This window comes from Capricornis sumatraensis, chromosome 15 (genome assembly GCF_032405125.1).
Source record: "Capricornis sumatraensis isolate serow.1 chromosome 15, serow.2, whole genome shotgun sequence".
Classification (NCBI taxonomy): domain Eukaryota; kingdom Metazoa; phylum Chordata; class Mammalia; order Artiodactyla; family Bovidae; genus Capricornis; species Capricornis sumatraensis.
The window spans coordinates 55,473,060-55,492,778 of NC_091083.1; the positions used below are offsets into that span (position 1 = coordinate 55,473,060).

Consider the following 19,719-nt stretch of genomic DNA (forward strand, 5'->3'; position numbering starts at 1 on the left):
CAAGCTTTCACTGCAGGGGGCATAGATTCCATTCCCAGTTGGGGGACTAAGATCCTGTATGCTGTGCCGCTAAAAAAAAAGAGATTGTACAGTCTGAAGGTGATAGAATAAAGATGCTATTTTCTTCTCTCCGAAATCACCCAAACAAAAGTGAAAACAAGAAACAAAAATGTAAATACCATGTGAATTAGCTGGATAGGCTGAAAAAAAGCAGTGGAACCGCTGCATGGTACAACTCACTTTGGAAATTATTGGGCAGCATTTACTAAAGTTGAACATTTACATTCTCTGTGATTTGACAGTTTCACTTCAAGAGATCTATACATCTAGACAGATCTGCCAAAAAACTTGCATGAGAATATTCATAGAATGTTTTTTCATAGTATCCAAAACTTGGAAACAAGCCAAATGTCCATCAACAAGAGTGAATAAATAGTTTTCCCATACAATGAGATTGATATAAAGGAAAACAAAATACTGATAGATGCAAAGATATGGGTAAATCTCACAGATGTAATCCTGAAAGAAGTCAGACACTAGAGTACATTTTGTATGATTTTATTCTGCACAATTTCAACAATAGGCTGCATAGATTCTGCATGCTGCTGCTGCTGCTAAGTCGCTTCAGTCATGTCCGACTCTGTGCGACTCCATAGATGGCAGCCCTCCAGGCTCCCCCATCCCTGGGATTCTCAAGGCAAGAACACTGGAGTGGGTTGCCATTTCCTTCTCCAATGCATGAAAGTGAAAAGTGAAATTGAAGTCGCTCAGTCATGCCCCACTCTTCGCGACCCCATGGACTGCAGCCTACCAGGCTCCTCCATCCATGGGATTTTCCAGGCAAGAGTACTGGAGTGGGTTGCCATAGGTTTCAACAATCTATGCTTATAGAAATCAGAATCGTGATTACCTTTTGAGGGAGATACTGATTGGGAAAAGGCATGATGGAACTTTCTGGAACAATGGGAAAGTTCTGTCTGGGTGGTAGTTACCTGGGTACACACACAGACAAATATGTAAAAATTTATTGAACCATACCCTCAATACTTGTGCATTTATTTGAATGTAAAATGTATGAATTATATGTAAGTTAAAAGGGAGCTAGGGTAGTCCACTGAATTCTGGGCTTTTACTGCTGTGGCCTGGGTTCAACCCCTGGTCAGGAGATCCCGAAAGTAATGCAGTGCAGCCAAAACAAAGAAACAGACAAGAAAAACAGGATGTGCTTCTTTCCAGTAGTGGTTTACCATTAAAAGACACCTAAAAATCAAATTCTCCACATAAACAGAATAAAGCAGAATAAACAGTCCTTGTCAGTTTAGTTCAGTCACTCAGTCATGTCTGACTCTTTGCGACCCCATGGATTGCAGCACACCAGGCTTCCCTGTCTATCACCAACTCCTGGAGCTTGCTCAAACTCATGTCCATCGAGTTGGTGATGCCATCCAACCATCTCATCCTTTGTCGTCCCTTCTCCTTCCACCTTCAATCTTTCCCAGCATCAGGGTCTTTTCCAATGAGTCAGTTCTTCACATCAGGTGGCCAAAATATTAGAGTTTCAGCTTCAGCATCAGTCCTTCCAATGAATATTCAGGACTGATTTCCTTTAGGATGGACTGGTTGCATCTCCTTGTAATCCAAGGGACTCTCAAGAGTCTTCTCCAACCCCACATTTCAAAAGCATCAATTCTTCACCGCTCAGCTTTCTTTATAGTCTGACTTACACATCCATACATGACTAGCGGAAAAACCATAGCTTTGACTAGACCTTTGTTGGCAAAGAAATGTCCCTGCTTTTTAGTATGCTGTCTAGGTTGGTCATAGCTTTTCTTCCAAGGAGCAAGTGTCTTTTAATTTCATGGCTGCAGTGACCATCTGCAGTGATTTGGAGCCCCTCCCCCCAAATAAAGTCTGTCACTGTTTTCCCATCTATTTGCCATGAAGTGATGGGACCGGATGCCATGATCATCATTTTCTGAATGTTGAGTTTTAAGCCAGCTTTTTCACTCTCTCACTTTCAAGAAGAGGCTCTTTGGTTCTTCACTTTCTGCCATAAGGGTGGTGTCCTCTGCATATCTGAGGTTGTTGATATTTCTCCCAGCAATCTTGAGTCCATCTTGTGTCTGGCATTTCTCATGATGTACTCTGCATATAAGTTAAATAAGCAGGGTGACAAAATACAAGCCTTGATGTACTCCTTTACCTATTTGGAACCAGTCTGTTCTTCCACGTCTGGTTCTAACTGTTGCTTTTTGACCTGCATACAGATTTCTCAGGAGGCAGGTAAGGTGGTATGGTATTCCCATCTCTTTCAGAATTTTCCACAGTTTGTTGTGATCCACACAGTCAAAGGCTGTGGCGTAGTCAATAAGGCAGAAGTAGATGTTTTTCTGAAACGCTCTTGCTTTTTCAACGATCCAACAGATGTTGGTAATTTGATCTCTGGTTCTTCTGCCTTTTCTAAATCCAGCTTGAACATCTGGAAGTTCATGGTTCATGTCCTGTTGAAGCCTGGCTTGGAGAATTTTGAGCAAAATAGTCCTGGTAGTAGATGCAAAAAAATTTTATCATTCAACCTCCACTCATCATCAAAACTGCTAGCAAACTAGGAATAGAAAGGAATTTGACTGGATAAAGGTGAACTATCAAAACTTGACAGTAATTCTCAGTGGTGGAAACTTAGAAGCAGTTCTTTCAAAATCAGGATCAAGTCAAAGGTACCAGTGAGCAGCATTTCCATATATCATGGTCTGTGAATTCCCGCTGGTGAGACGGATGTGGTATCTTTGGGCTTAGAGGGTTTTACAACTTTCATATATGTTACAAATATTTTTAAGTATACAGTATCACATATCAGTTTTAAAAACTGTATTTTGGTTAGACATTTGAAGACACGGGCCAGAAAATATGGTAAAAGCTACACCTCTTAAGTTCTTTTATTTTTAAGATGAAAATATCTGAAATGTAATGGAGATGTTTGCACCGCAGAAAATGACTTGTCCGAAGTGGGATGATGTACATCTAGATCCTGACGGAACCTCACAAAATACAGCTCTTTACCCTAGGAAAAATGGAATAATAGACTAGGATTAGGACAGCAGTCGGGGACAGTGAAGCTCACGAGATTGGGCCCTTCCTTCTCCAGGATTCTCAGCTCTGCCCTTGCTGTCTCTGGGTTTTTGGCTAGGGGACCCAGGCTAGGGATTTGGGTTAAAGAGATTTTGTAGTCAATGAAGCCGCCGCTGTGAAGACAGTGAGCGGGAGAAGCTTCTTCCCGCCCCCAGGATCTACCGGTTCACCCACCGCCCGTTTTAGGATCGGGCCGTGAGACACATCATCTCCTCTTCGCTTCCGTCCCCCACGCAGCCAAGTCCGACTCTTCGAAATCAGAGCTGGAGATCTCCGCCAGGGAGGCAGGCCTGGCATCGAGTCTGCAGACTATGATTCCGCGGGGAGTGGGGGAAGGGGGCAGACGGGGGCGGGGGTGGGGGGCGGTGAAGGTGGAGGGAACGTGTTGATTTACGGGGATAGCTAGCACTTCCCTGTGTGGGTGCCCACAGGCCTCTGATCTCTGGCTAGGTTTGGTATTTTCTTTCCAACATCGGGCCCTTGCCGATCGCACTCTGCCTCCACGGTCAAAGCGCCAGCTTGGAACTCCCCAGCGGTTGCCCAGACCCCTCTCCGGTGCCCCTGAGCCTATGCGCCCCTTACTCGGCCCCGGCACCTGGGGCAACCTCCCAGAGCAACGCAGGCCCCGCCTTTCTCCTCCCCTCGGGGCCCAGCCGCCCCCTCTCGGCCCCCGGCCCCCGGCCCCCGGCCCCGGCTCGCGGCCACAGACTCCGCGAGCAGGGTCGCTCTGCTCACCCTCTAGAGCGCGGAGCCGCGTCTGGGTAAGAGCGCCCTCTCCCGGCCCCCCTTAGCTGGTCCAGAGCGGTTCCCTGGCGCCGCCCTGACCCCTTCCAGGCATCCCCTCTTTTTCCCACCAGGGTGGTCATTCACACCTCTAGCTGAAGCGGCGCCCCCAGCTTTGTGAGCTCCCTTGACACCGTCCTCTGGGACCCTCCCGCATCCTGGCCGCTCTTACTCACTGCTCCCGGGTCCTTGGGGCTGGAGAAAATCTTACCGGGCGCTCCTGCTCCTCGTAGCCCCCAGGGTGCGTGTGTGCTGCTGTGGAACTCGTCTCACTTTCTCAAATGCAAGACCCCTCGCGGCTGACACCTCCTCCGCTCCGGTTCTTTATGCTCCACCTGATCGGATTTACTTTTCTGGCCAGGCTACAGAAGTTACTGGATCCCCACCCCTACCCCAACCCCACCTGAGCTCGCTGCGGGGTCAAGCCCACAAAGCCGCCCTGGTCACTCAGGCCTGTGGAACAAGTTTCCCTTCTTGGCCCAAACGGAAAGGCTTAGAACTTCGTTTCAGCATGTTCATTCTCCCCAGGCTTGCATTATTAAGTGATTCAAATCTAAATGGATGACTTTGTCTACATTTAATGTTTTTCTTTCCTCTCTGCGAGGTTCCTCACTTTCCTTTTACCTGTATACTCCATCCCATTTGCCTGACTCTAGAGTTGGCCATTCCATTCCATTTTTTATTCTTATTTTTTTAAAGTGTCTGGTTTTGCTGCATGCATTTAAAATTTGTGAAAAGAATTCTATTATTTCTCGTTCAGCTATTTTTCACTCAACGCTGGGATTTCAAGATCAATCTGTTTAACTTCCACTCCTTCTAACTGCTGCCTCATCTCCACAGTGCTCCATTCTCAGACATATCCCTTCAACATATTCCCTCACCTGCAGTGCTTCTCAGACTTCTCCCAGTGTATCCCCTGGGAGTCTTGTTAAAAATCCAGGCTCTGATTCGTGACTCCTGGGGTGAGGCCTGGAACTCCATGTGTAGCCAGTTTCCAGGTGATGCTGATACTGTTGGCTTTGGGACCACACTTTGAGGAGCAAGACCATCTTGGGCCTTTGGGAGAATTTTTCTTGGGTTGCTGTGTGTCACATAGCATTTTGGGTCACAGGCTATGTGTTGATCTAATTTGATAGATATTGCCCATTTGATGTCTGGTCTGCCTGTGCCACCCTACCTCACACCAGCGATACAGGAGGGTAGAAGATATACGTTTACATGGGGAAGGGAAGAAGGCTTTCTCCTTGCTCCTGCCAAAACCCTGCTCCTCAGTGTCTCTGGTTTGGGCTGAAACCTCATCTCTCAATTAGAATGGTCCTAAGGCTCCAGAGTGATATCCCTGGCCAACAATGCACAGCCAAGTTAGTGAGGGGCCCAAGATTGGCATCTGGGCTTCATCTCTGACAGGAGCTTAAAGAACGGGCACTGAGAAGCCCTGGGGTCTTCCGTGAGGTTATGTTTCCTCCATTGCTTTCTCTTTAGTAGCTTGTCAGGCTGGACTAGGACTCAAACAACCTGACTTTACCATAGGCAAGTAGCTATCCTGTGCCTGACTTCTCATCTCTAAAATGGAATAGTAATAATAGCATAGCTACAGTTTGTGGTGTAAGGAGTCAGCCCAGGAATTTTGCCCACATACCAGATGCCCCATGGGTGCCCCAGGACAGGTATGCTTGCCTTTGTTTTAACCAACAGAAAAATGAAGTTCAAGAAGGGTTAGCAATTTTTGCCAAAGCTGTGGGACTGGAAAGTGGCAGTGCTGGGATTCAAACCCAGCTTGAGCTAATACACTAGAGCCCATGCTAGCTATGATGCTTTGCCACTTCCATGGCCTGCCTTGCCCTTGCTACCAGGCCATACTTCAGGGAGAACAGGAAGGAAAAAGGAAGGAAGGACTGTGTTTCGGCTTTCAGGAGCTGATGCTGAAGGTATCTGATCAGTGGCACACAGGGTTATGAAACTCCACAGCGAATGGGTTTTAGCAAAAATGAACATGGGTTCTAGGGGCTGGTTCACAGGGCTTGAGTATTTAGGTGGCCGGAGAGAAGCCTTTTAGTTGAGGAATATAGGAGTGAGGGTTTTAGGGTGATGTATGTAGTGGGATCAAGACTGGATAGAAATTGGATAGGGTCAGGGATTAAGTGGAGGCCTGGAATGGGGTGGGGGTCAGGTGGGTGGGTCTTACCTATCATGTGTCTTACTTGTAGTGACTAATCACTCACTGTTTTGTCGGGAGGGTTAGCTGAGATGTGAAAAGGCAGCATCCTGGGCATCCAGGGATGCCACCTTCCAAGGCTCTCCTGGTGTTGTAAACAGCTTGTTGGATTGGTTTTAGAAACCCATGGGCTATGTTTTCCCCACTCACATGGCTATGCAAGCCGTCTCCCGGCACCAAGCCCCACCGAGCATTTCACAGTCAGAAGAGTTCAACACCTGCATATTTTGAGATTTCATGACCTTTTACCTCTTGTTCACATTCATCCATCCTCCGTTTACTACTGTAGGGTCCAAACTGTATCCAGGACAGAACATTTCTCTGAAGGCCTAGAGAAGCTTTCTGTTATTTAGAGTTCCATACAATATCTTACAATTTTCTGGCCTTTACAAAGTACTTCACACACAGATATTATTGCCTTTGACTCAAAGCAGCTCCATGACAGGACCCACTTAATACCAAGGCTCAAAAGAATTAACTGGCCAAGGTCACACACTGCATAGGTGGGTGAAATGGGACTTCTTGTTTGTTTTTCCATAGCAAACCTCAGGAGCCTTAAAGAGTAAGCTCTCTCTGGGAAACTCACTGCGTTGGTTGGCTCACTTCCCAGACTTGGGGATATGGACGAGGCAGGAGGTAGGAAGTCTAGGAAGTGGGGAATGCTTGGGCAGAAACATCTGGAAGGTGAAAGCTGAGGTCTCATGAGGATTCTGACTAGCCCTCTCTCAGCTACGTTTCTGTCATTGAGCCCTTTCTAGAGCCTGGGCAAGTGAAAAAGAAGCAGTTGGTGGGGAGAATGGTAAATACAGGTAGAAGTTGCTATGAGTCTAAAGCTGAGACAGTTGAGCAGCTGCAAGAAAAAGATGCTGCCAACTGCTAAAGGGGCCCCAGTAGCATCAGCACATGCATGTGGAAACTCTTGATGGCTTGGCCAAGCTCTGCTCCTGGCTAAGCCTTCTGCCCTAACATCTCTTCTCAAAATTTCTGGCCCTCCACACCAAGTACCTGCAGCATCAGCTTGAGGGAGGTGCCCAGAGGTCAAGCCAGTGTATATACTGCCAGCTCCAGCAATATCACCCATGTCCCGCCCAGTCCCAACTAAAGACTGTAGGTCGGGGGCCTGCTGACACAGAAAGGCCCTGGTCCCACTGCCCTCCCTCTTCCCTGGGCCTCAGGCCCTAGGCCAGGGCTCAACAGACACAAGCAGTGGGATGGGGTTGCCCTTCTATTGGTCCAAGTCCTGAGCGTTGCCTGGGTGAGACATGGAGGTGAGGAGGCCCACGAGGCTCAGTAGTGTGGAGAAGAGCAGCAGGAAGGAGGCAGCGAAGAGCAGTGCGGGGAGGGCACTGAGCAGCAGCAGCAGGACGGCCGGCAGCAGATGGCGCCACGCCGCAGCCGCCACGGGCCACAGGGAGCTCAGGAGGTGGGAGCCGGTGGTGAAGAGCGCGTGACACAGCATCAGGGCCAGCAGCAGGTAGAGGACCCCCTCCAGACCCCACAGCACGCGCTGCAGCGGCTGCCGCCAGCCGGACGTCGCCCACCACTGGGTCCAGCTCGGGGGCACGTGACACATGCACCAGCGCACCCAGCCCTCCCGGGAGACCCAGGCTGACCAGGGCACCGTGCGTGGTGGCCCCTCGCCGGCCCCGATGGCATCCGTCTCCACTCGTAGCTGCTGCATCGTGGCTGGCGCACCTAGGGAGAGGGCCAGGCCAGCTGCAGGAGCCCTGGGATGCCTGGGACCTCAGGGCAGGTGCGGGTGCAGGGATCAGGAGGGGCCAGCATGGGTGTGGTGGGGCTCTGTACTGGGGCCTGGGTCTTACCTCTGGGCAGAGCCACCTAAGTCATGTTGCTTCCTGCCGCACCCAGGACAGCCTGGCAGCCAGAGTTGAGCCCCCACTCTCAGTGCCCCCACCCTCCCCAGAGGAGCCCTATTATGACCCGGGTCAGGGTGGGGGCCAGCCAAGAGAAAGACCACTGCTGGGTGTGAGGTCCACCTCTCTCGTGGACCCTTCAGGCTTTAGGGGAGCCTGGTGAGTCCATAGATGTAGTCTTTCGTATCTTCTTGTGGAAAGCCCTCTTTGGAGCCCTCCCTTCCCTGCTGGCCTGTATCCAGCCCTGCTTCACTCTCTTATAATTCTTTCAAGAGAAGTTCTCTAGAATCACAGAGGAGGCCAGAATAGCCTCCCCCAACCCACAGGTTCCGAGATGGCTCCACACCCTGCACTGGGCTCCCTGTCCCTTATCTCACATTTTACTGATGCCCTTTACCTAAGACTCAGATTTAGGTACCCACTGTCCACATTGTGAGGCCAGAGGTCCCCCAAGATGCAGGCTGGGGGATAAAGGAGTATCCTCCCACCTTCCCAACCTAGGGTGGAGGAAAGGAAGCCTGAGGAAACAGCATGGTCAGTGTATTTCCAGAGGGCACTCAGGTCCAAGGATGAAGGCAAAAAGCAAGGGCAAGCAGGGCCAAGGGCACACCGCGGGCTCCCAGGAGCAACCCCGCGCCCAGGAACAGCAGCAGCAGAGCCTCCTGGAGGCTGAGTCGTCCTGTGACTGCCACTGCAGGTGGAGCCTCCAGCTGCCCTGGACCCTCGCCGGCCCCCTGACTCTGGCCCCTTGTGAGATGTGTGTGCTGTGACCAGGTGGGACCTGCAGGCCTGTGGAGAGAAAGGGCGGCAGCTGGGTTTGGGGAGGTTGATGGTATGCTCACCTGCCCAACCTGTAGGCTGCAGTCCACTTACCGGTGGAGCATGTCGAAGGCCAGGAAGCTGACCAGTAGCAGCAGCAGCAGCAAGGCTGGGCCAGTTGTGGAAAAGATGCCCCGAATTGTCAGCCCCAGTGCCCCCAGTCCTAGGACACTGTCCAGGACCTGGGCCCAGCTAGGGCCCCAGGGGGACACACATGGACCCACTGGACTAGCTGATCCCTCCCCTGCACCCATGCCCCTGGGAGGGACTGGGGTAGGAGAAACAGCAGCTTCGGGCCTGGGTAAGCAGAGGTGGGTCATGGAGGAAGGTGGAGGTTACAGGAAGGACTAGTGCTGGGCGAGAGGAGGAGCGGGAGCATGGGAGGGGGTGGTGGCAGACCTCAGGCGTAGGCTCAGGCAGTGGGGAGTTGGACTGTTTAGGAATCTCCCCCTCCTCATACACCCACTCACCAAACCCTCCTCACCTCCTCCCACTTCGGTCAGTCATTCTGGTTGGTTGGGCAGCTGGAGCATTGTGACCTATTGCCAGGTGGGGTCCTGGGGTAAGTGGGGTGGGGTGGGGTGGCGTCAGGGTTGCTAATGCTGGCCCTGGCCTCATAATTAGCTGGTGGTGTGTAGCCAGAAGGAGGTCTGATATTTAAGAGCGAAGACTCATCCTCTTGTCTTTGCTAATTCTCCAGCCAAGGAGCCCATGGGGATCTGAGTTGCCAGGAGGCATTCTAACCCCATCACCACCTGGGTAGCTGACCAAGAGAGGAAGAGCCACTTTCTTTATCTCACAGGTTCCCAGGACTAGGTGTCCAGGGGCAAGTCACTCAACCTGTCTGTCCCCAGTTCTCTCCCTTGAGAGCAGGGTGATGCCTGTGGGCATTCATGTGGGGGATGTTTCAGAACTTCAATCCTGGAATGCACAGATAGACTCTGCCAGGAAGCAACATGATGCTTTCTGGAGTGGGATAACCACATGACCTGCTAAATAGGGGTGGGGCAGGAGGGGCTGTTTAGGTGTTAGAAGCAATGTGGTTTGTGGGAGGTGTTCTGGATACTGGCATTCCAGAAATGGCACAGAGAATGTGACTGTGAGAGAGCTACAAGGTAGTAACCCCAAAACAGGAGGTTAAGGTTACCCTCCAAGAATGAAATTAAGAAGAATGAACATGTATGAAGGGATTGATCTGGAAAAGAAAACTGTCTCCACTGATAATCTGTAACAGAAGTTCCAGCGCATTTCAGTTTAGTGACTTGAGAGGCAAGTGAAAATAGGTCATAATCGAAAGAACTTAATCCTTGTTCTCATGTCATATTTTGAAGGAAAACTGATGGAGGTAAGCGTAGGGGGACAGTGGCCATACAGCCCCTAGGAGAGGAGGAGATAGAGCAAGCGTCTCGCTGCATATCTGTCTCCAGGAGACTCTGTTCAAAGATTCAAGCCTAGTGACCTTGATATATTTGGTGATGGTGGGCTCGACGATAGAGCCAATGCCACCAGCCCTTGGGACCTTTCATTGGTTGTTTTTTTCTGAGTCAGCCCAAAACAATAAAGCAACGCCCACAAAATTTTGAGGAAAATTATTTACAATTTAGTAACATTGGAGAAGGCAGTGGCAACTCAGTCCAGTACTCTCACCTGGAAAATCCCACGAGCGGAGGAGCCTGGTGGGCTGCAGTCCATGGGGTTGCTAAGAGTCGGACACAACTGAGCGACTTCACTTTCACTTTTCCTTTCATGCATTGGAGAAGGAAATGGCAACCCACTCCAGTGTTCTTGCCTGGAGAATCCCAGGGACGGGGGAGCCTGGTAGGCTGCCGTCTATGGGGTCGCACAGAGTTGGACGCAACTGAAGCGACTTAGCAGCAGTAACATATGTCTACATGATTATTAAGTATGAGGGTAAAGACATTTTAAGCCAAACAAGGTCTCGAAAACTTGACCTTGCATACACTCTTTCTTAGAAAGCTACTGGAAGATGTGGTTCAGAAAAATAATGAACTAAACTAGGAAAGAAGTGAGGCTAAACACAGGAAAGGGATGATGAGAAAGACCTGGGATGTCAGCAATGTTTCCAGATAAAGAAAGCAAGCAACCCCAGCCTAGAATCAAAAGATAGCTACTCCAGGAGGGATGTCTCTAGAAGAAAATAAAACTGATTATCTGCTGTTTTTAGACATATGCAAAATATTTAGTTCATTTGGAAGCTTTGGAATTGGATTCGCTAGTGTCTTAAAAACCAAGCAAATGATAAAATAATCGCTAAATCCAGGGAATACAAAAAATTGAATAATAATCATGATCATAATATAAGAACTGAATATTGACTCTAATGATTCAGCTCTTTTGGGAGGATGGCAGGGGGAAATTTATATGTGTATTTTGGTGTATGTTGTGGGGAGGGCTGGTAGGAAAGCTAAATCCTTAATTCCATAGCAGGAAACCTAAAGATAAATCTAAACATAAAAGTCCAATAAATATACCCCAATACAAAAAGAAAAGTTTAAAGTTTAGGTGGAAAAAATTCAAGAAATAGCAATAGAAAGATAAAATTAAACACAAGGAGAAATAAAAAAACACTAAAAGTGGTTAATCTGTTAATCGAGAAGCATAGAGAAGAATCATCTGTTACAAATCTAAATGTGATGTACCTTTAAAATCATATTCTATAGTATTTTTATTAAAATGATTTCTTTTTTTTAATAGCAAATCAATATTAGTGTCCTATGGTGGAGATCAGGAATATACTCTCCCAGGATGAATGAAATACGGATTTCCTAAAGTAATGTGGATATACTCTTGTGGCTTGAGATAAAATTTCCAGTAACTGTACCAAACACCATCAAACTCAGAAAGCTGTCTCATGCCTTTTAGATGAAGTTGCTCTAGACTGCCATCTAGTGCTGCTCAGACCACATGTATCTCCTGGGGTTGAATCATCTGGGAATTTTTTTTACATGCAGATCCTTGGCCACACTTTAAGGAGCAAGGCTCTAGAAGACATTGATGTACAGAAGAGACGTAGCTGGGGGAGGAAGCGGTGAGGGGAGAGGGGCATGTAGGAAGAAGCATCTAGGGGCCAGGGAGTCCCCATCAGCGCTCAGCTGCATCACAGGGAGAGCATGTAGCGGGGAGTGAGTGCAAGGAACAGATCAGGAAGCACAGAGAGGCAGCAGATTAGGCTGCTTCTCAGTTTGTGTAACCAGGGACATAGCCTCTTCTCTTCTCTTGATATTGTTTTATTCTATCTACATACATGGGAGCAAGAGGACCGTATTAAGCTGTTTCCCTACCTTTAGTTCATCCAGTTAACTTAGGGGCCCCCAGGAACCACATATTATCTCACTTCATCACAGCAACCCCAAAAGGAAGACATTATTGTTCCCATTTTACAGATGAAAAAACAGAAACTCAGAGATAAAATTACTGTCTAAGGATACCCAAACAAAATGAACAGCAGAAGTGGCATGTGCTATTAAGCCTGTGTGGCATCAAAGTCATCTATCATCTCTGCTTCCAGCCACCTGATCACACTGGGGAGCATCCAGGAGAGTCCTGTAGGGAAATTAAAATGGAGAAAGTCTTGTTCAGGCTTCAGAAGCAGGAGAGCAGGCCTCTGACCTGCTTCTGACCTGCCTGGACACTGGTCAGATTCTGTGCCTACCCACAAGCACAGCAAGTCAAGCAGTACTTTAGATAAGAAACAGAATGGTACTTCTTGAGCTCCTGGAGGTCTGGCCAACCATGCCTGAGGTTTTAAAAAAATTTTATGGTCTTTCCTGGCAGCTCAGATGGTAAAGACTCCACCTGCAATGTGAGAGACCTGGGTTCAATTCTTGGGTTGGGGAGATCCCAACCCAAGAAGGAGAATGGAGAATGGCTGTCCACTCCAGTATTCTGGCCTGGAGAATTCCATGGACAGAGGAGCCTGGCAGGCTATGGTCCATGGGCTCTTGAGTCGGACACAACTGAGCGACTTTCACTTTCACTATGACTCACAAGATAAAACAAGCTGCATTGTAAAAACGTTAAAGTAAAACCAGAGCTGCATTTTTGCATGTACTGATGATGATATTAGTTTGCAGTCTGGGATTATAAGTGGGAACCCCCCAAAGAGCAATTTGAAGCATTACCCTGGACTTTTTCCTAATTGGGACTCCAGGTTGTTTTCACTTGGGACTTCTCAGTTCCCTGCTTAAATCTGGATGTTGGTCATCGGCCTAATTTGCTGATGTATGTGATGTTCCTCTCTATGGTTTTTATTTCTCTTTTCTTTTAATGATTGTACTTTGAAATTAAGTTAAATACTCCTCTGTTAAATACTGAGACTGTTTATTTGAGTGTAACCTTTTAAACCTAAAACGGAAGTCAAACTTTGGGCAAAATATAAATTGGTGCTGTGAGCAGTATTTGTGAAACAAAATACCACTCTTTAAGAAGAAAGAGGTTAAGATTAACGAAGTTTTCATTCCATGGTGGGAAGATTTGCCTTACTGCTTATTAGCAGTAATAAGGGGGCATATACACTGGATTGTGTGAGAATGGGACCCCAAATTAAAACAGGCCAAATCTTTTGAAGTTATTGAATGTTTGTGCCAATTTGGCTTGTGCCAGTTGAGAAAGGACAAGAATGGACCTCACTGGGTCAGAGAGGCTGAATCCTCCTCTCTGCTTACCATAAGGTATAGGAAACCAAATTAAAACTTGTTGAAGAGAAATCACAATTAAAGAATTATGTGATTTGCGAGGACAATTATCCATGTTACAAAGTTAAAGCTACATTTTAGCTGACCAAGTCTCCACTTTCCAGTTGGTAGCCGAAAAACTCACTGTAAAGTTTGCACAAGCTCAATACTGAAAGAGGTGCAGCAAAGTTAACAAAAAAAAGAGTTCATTTGATAATAGCTAGTGCAGGGGTAGATTGGGATCCCAACACTTGGGATTGGAGATTAATCCCTCCAAATTTCAGGGACCAGCCCAGACTATAAAGTTTTGGGAAATACAATGGGCTAAATAATATATAGAGATTTTACATAAGGCTAAGGCCGACTAAGGTCCATCTAGTCAAGGCTATGGTTTTTCCTGTGGTCATGTATGGATGTGAAAGTTGGACTGTGAAAAAGGCTGAGCGCCAAAGAATTGATGCTTTTGAACTGTGGTATTGGAGAAGACTCTTGAGAGTCCCTTGGACTGCAAAGATATCCAACCAGTCCATTCTGAAGGAGATCAGCCCTGGGATTTCTTTGGAGGGAATGATGCTAAAGCTGAAACTCCAGTACTTTGGCCACCTCATGCAAAGAGTTGACTCATTGGAAAAGACTCTGATGCTGGGAGGGATTGGGGGCAGGAGGAGAAGGGGATGACCGAGGATGAGATGGTTGCATGGCATCACGGACTCGATGGACGTGAGTCTGAGTGAACTCCGGGAGTTGGTGATGGACAGGGAGGCCTGGCGTGCTGCGATTCATGGGGTCGCAAAGAGTCAGACACGACTGAATGACTGAACTGAAACAAAAGATAACGAAATTTAAAACTCTAGACAAAAAGGGAGGCTCAAAATTTATAGGGCTATTTGGCTTCTGGCAACATCATATTCCACAGTTGGGCCAGATATTGAGTCCATTTTACAAACTTGATGTGAATAAACTTTTAAGGAAAGAAAATGTAAATGAGATAAGAGCTTTTAGATAAACTCTATTAAGAATAATTATGCTTTAGGAATGTCTACATAAAATAGTTTCTCCAGGTTTTGATAACTTGAATTCTAGGGCTGTGCTGCTGCTAAGTCACTTCAGTTGTGTCCGACTCTGTGCGACCCCATAGACAGCAGCCCACCAGGCTTCCCAGTCCCTAGGGCTGTGCTAAATTAAGTTAAATGATAGAAATTTGAATAACTAGGCCATTTCCAAATGAAATAATATGCTAAAACTGTAATTACTAAACATTAGCTTTCTTTTTTACAGAGAAGTGAAGGGTTTAGAAGTATTAATGAATATGTTTGGTACCATCCTGAGATGTTCTCTAAGAAAACCAAAAATTTTTAGAAATTATCACTGGTATTTATGTTCACCAATATACAGAATGCTAATATAAAGGACAGTTCATGGTTGCTTAAGGAAAGTGGGAAAAGTTATGAGGAATGGAATTGCATTTTGTGAAAGGAAAAATAAACAGGTCTGACTTTCAGGTGTCTGTTTTTGAATGGAAGAATAAAGTGCTTACTATAGAAAGTGATAAGGATTTGTGGAAAGTGGACCCCAAGAAAAGAATCTTATGCATGGTATAAGTTTTCTTGGGATGTTGAACTGTCTTTTGATGACAGATTTTAAGTTTCTTTACCTTTTAAGTGCTTTGTTCTGTATTTGCTTTTGAAACCTTTTATTGTTACTTCGGCTGAGTGAATAACTATTGTTTCATAGTGATCTCTGATCTTATCTGACTAAGTGTTCTAAACTCTTTGATATTTTTGACAGAACTTCCTAAGATCAAATTCTAATGAAGTTCTTTTGACTTCTAGCTAACTTTGAGGGTGCTTCAGAAGGCCCCTGAGGCATCCCGAAGAAAGATATTAAACTAACTAGGTTCATTATATTATAGGTACATGAGAAGTTCTGTCAGATAAGTGCTGTCAAAAATATTCTTAGGTTACTTTGTATGGTAAATCTTACTAATACAGATATTCTAGAAATTATACAGAATTCAAAAAGATCTGATATGTCCTGGTAAAATATTATCAGTCATAATTTTAGTTACTATCTTAAAGTGTTACGTGTCACAGCAGTAACCAAGTTACTTTGCCGATTGCATTGTAATCAGATTTTAAACCTGTCTTTTTAAGCCTTTTTGTGATTAGAGAGAACTATGGTTTCATTCTGATGTCTTTGCAAAAATACTACCTCTTCAAGATTTACAGAAAGGACTTTCTAAGATTAAACTAAAATTAACTAGATAAACAAAAGTTGTTATTAACAGTAAGTTTGTATCAGACTAGAATTTGGTTTTCTCTCTATGTTAAGAGAAAAAAGTTTTCTTGGACTGTGGTTTTTGATAACAGATTATGTGAATTTCTTTGCCCTTAAGTGATTTATATTTGCTTTTAAAATATTTTGTTCCTTGGCAAAGTAAATATTATTTCACAATAATCTATGAAGATTGTGACACACATAGATAAGGCTCATTCTATAAAAACAAATTTACCCCTCATTGTCAGACTTTTGCTATCCTGATGCCCTTAGAACATGACAACAGTCTACTCCTAAATCAAGGAATTTAAAATGGGTAAACAATAGCTATAAATCAAACAGTTGTGGCCACGGAAATCCAAGATAGCCTCTTGGTTTTTTCTGGTTCCCTGACAAACCTCATTTTTTATTTGATGGGATAAAGCCTCCCCTGGCCACAGGGTTAATACCCTCTTTCTCTCTCACACACACATAAATTTTATGCTACACTGAATATTAAATTCTGGTTTTATTATCGGTACTCCATGAGCTACGATAAAGGGACATAAAATTACATGTATATATCAATGAACTATATGCTAATTGAAGCTTATAGCAAAAACAGCAAGACAAAAGAGTGCCTTTGGGCTTCTGAAGTAGGAAATTTCCAGAGGCTGGGAGAAATAACACTACCTTTGAAAAACAGTTACTGGCTGTTATTGGGCTTTGATTGATATGGAATAATTGACTATGAATCATACTGTAATATTAAGACCTCAAGTGCCACTCATGTTATGGGTACAAAGTTCACCCAAAACCCACAGGATTGGGCAAGCTCAGGAATCCAGCATAATGAAATGGAAATGGTATATTCAGGACAAAGCCAAACCTGGCCATACGAGGTTGCTGCCTTAAATGAGAAGATTTCTGAAGTTCCTACTAAAGATTTCCAAAATTCCTATTTAAAGCTATAGTTAGGCCTGAGATAACTGAGTTGCTTGTAAAATGGAGAAAGCCCTTGGACTCTTCACTGGTGGCTCAGCAGAAAAGAATCTGCCTGCAAGGCAGGAGGTGCAGGTTCAGTCCCTGGGTGGGGAAGATCCCCTGGAGAAGGAAATGGCAACCCACTCCAGCATCCTTGTCTGGGAAATCCCATGGACAGAGGAGCCTGGCTGGCTAGTCTATGGTGTCACAAAAGAGTCAGACATGACTTAGCAACTAAACAATAACACAAACTTTTGACTCTTTGCACTAGAAAAACAGCATGCATGTTTCACTGATGGATCAGCCAAATACATAGGATCCATTCACTATTGGAAAGTGGTGGCACATAATCCCGTCACTACTAAATCACTGACAACTCTGAGGAAGGTAAAGGTAGCCAATTTGCTGAGTTATATGCGGTGTATCAGGTATTAAAGCAAGGGAATGAGTGCCATATGTACACAGATTCTTGGTCAATCAATGGATTGGCCACCTGGCTTTCCCTATAGGTAAAAAATGGGGCTTCCTAGGTGGTAAAGAACCCCACTGCCAATGCAGGAGAAGTAAGAGACGTGGGTTCAATCCCTGGGTTGGGAAGATCCCCTGGAGGAGGGCTCAGCAACCCACTCCACTATTCTTGTCTGAAGAATCCCATGGGCAGAGGAGCCTGGTGGGCTACAGTACATGGGATAGCAAACAGTTAGACACAACTGAAGCAACTTAGCACACATGCACAAGGGTAAGGAATAACTGGCAAATTCACTCCAAAGAGCTATGGGGAAAGGAATTACAGTTTGACATTTGGGAAATTGTTCAGACTATTAATGTTTCAGTCTTTCATGTAGATGCTCACAGTGTTCCAAATTCTACGGAACAATGGTATAGATGTTATTACAGAGAAACAAACCTGAATCCAAGCAGTAGAAGTTGATCCAGACTCCAGTGACTTAAAAGGTTTGACTTTGTGGGCACACCAGAAAATGTGGCCATCTGGGAGAAAAAGCAACATACAGGGGGACTCAGGATACAGGTATTTCCTTAACTATGGACCTCATTAAATCTGTTATTTCACAATGTTCAGCTTGTCAACATATCAAGCATAGAAACTTGACACAATTTGTCAAAGGACAATTGGCACTTGACAAGAAGCCTGGGCAAATATGGAAAATTGATTATATTGGCCCATTAATTCGAGATAAAGGATGCCAATATGCGTGTACTGCTGTGGACACCTGTTCTGGATGTTTAGTGGTCATTCCCTTCAGCAAAGCCAATCAGACTAATACTATTAAAACATTGGAGATAATTTATATTATGGTATTCTACTTCAAATTCAGAGTGACAATGGGTCATATTTTAATGGCAAATTAATACAAGAGCTTTCACAGGAACATAATATATAATAGATCTTTCATATTACTTATTATCCTCAAGCAGCTGGTTTGATTGAAAGAATGAATGGTTTGGTTAAACAGCAATTAATTAAGCTTGGAGAGGGCTGTTATAAAAATTGGAGGACTAGCTTGAATATTTCCCTCAATATTTTAAATAATAAACATCCAGGAGAATCAGAAACTCCTTCGATGAGAATGACTATTCCAAGTTACAGATGTATAAAATAGACTTCCATCTCCAAAAAACTGAGTATTGGGAAATTGGCCCAGGAGTATTAGTTTCTTTCTGAGCTACTCCTGAGCCTGCCAGACTGGGTTTGTACTCTCTATCTGAACACAGACTTACTAAAAGATTGATATGTGTTATTTCAACTGGCATTGGATTTAAAATGCCTCCTGGACACTTTAGATTATTCAAAGAATGCTCCAGGTTAGCATTAAAAGGGATCTGCGTCTGTGGGGGAATGATAGACCCAGACTACCAAGAAGAAATCCAAGTAATTCTACAAAATGAGGGAAAGGATGATCTATTTATTAATCTACATGATCAAATTGCCCAGTTGCTGATTCTGTTGTTGTTTCATTGCTAAGTTGTGTCTGACTCTTTGGGGACCTCATGGACTGTAGCTCCTCTGTCCATGGGAGTTCCCAGGTGAGAATAATGCAGTGGGTTGCCATTTCCTCCTCCAGGGGATCCTCCTGACTCAGCGATCGAACCACATCTCCTGTATTTCAGGTGGACTCTTTACTGATGAACCACCAGGGAAGCCCTTTCATGTGTAATTGGCAAAGTACAAAAAGCAGAACCTCCCACTTTATTAACAGTTAGAAGTGATGCAGAGTTTAGACCCACAAATGAAATAAATGCAATTGGAGCTAAAGTCTTGGTGAAGCAGCCTAGAGGTCCTCCCACACCTGCTGATGTGAGACTGCACAGGGGAAGGGTCATACTATATTAGTGACAATCCCTGGACAGGAAAGATGGAACTATGTGCCATTAACCCACTGTTATTCTCATGAAGAGATTATTCTTGGAAGCCTGACTGTAATGTGGATAGTCATTCACTCCTCAACCTTCAAGGATATGTTACAATTAAAAGAAAGATATGAAGAAATCAACTGTGGAATCTTCAGTTGGAGAAACCTAAGCCAGACCTGAACTCAGGATAACTTTGCCCGCCCAGTAAACAAGGCCTGTTCTTTCTTAACTTCGCCTCTGTATGGACAAGATTTATCTGTCTGCTAGATTACACAGCACTGGTAAAGAAATAGCTCAAGCCTTGAACACAGCATTATATGCCAATTTCATGTGTTACTTTAATAGTCACAACCACTTACTGATAGGTTGTGAGAAGGATGACAAGGGACTGCTATGTGGACCAACTTCTCGAATTTGGGGAACGCTGCTTATTGGAGAACTTCATCAGCTATTGTGAATGGACTGTTTTCCCTAAAACCTACAGTATGTTTTTTGAAAGAGCCCCTCAATTAGCATGTATTGTGACTGATGATGTAAAAACACTATCTCTATGTATCAGTTAGGAACCCCTTTCTCTGGATTTCTAACACAT

At 45.3% G+C, this 19,719-nt stretch overlaps 2 protein-coding genes across 2 annotated transcripts; both read right to left on the reverse strand.

The window, feature by feature from the left end:
* Nucleotides 1-7,352: 7,352 nt before the first annotated feature.
* On the reverse strand, nt 7,353-7,808 carry TMEM239 (transmembrane protein 239). Its single transcript, XM_068986698.1, has one exon. It carries the CDS (start codon nt 7,806-7,808, stop codon nt 7,353-7,355), a length of 456 nt encoding a protein of 151 aa, XP_068842799.1.
* Nucleotides 7,809-8,558: 750 nt separating this feature from the next.
* On the reverse strand, nt 8,559-9,140 carry C15H20orf141 (chromosome 15 C20orf141 homolog). The gene is made up of 2 exons (XM_068986773.1): nt 8,875-9,140; nt 8,559-8,790 (listed from the first exon to the last, which is right to left on the reverse strand). The coding sequence occupies exons 1-2, from the start codon at nt 9,138-9,140 to the stop codon at nt 8,559-8,561; spliced, it is 498 nt and encodes a 165-aa protein (XP_068842874.1).
* Nucleotides 9,141-19,719: the final 10,579 nt, after the last annotated feature.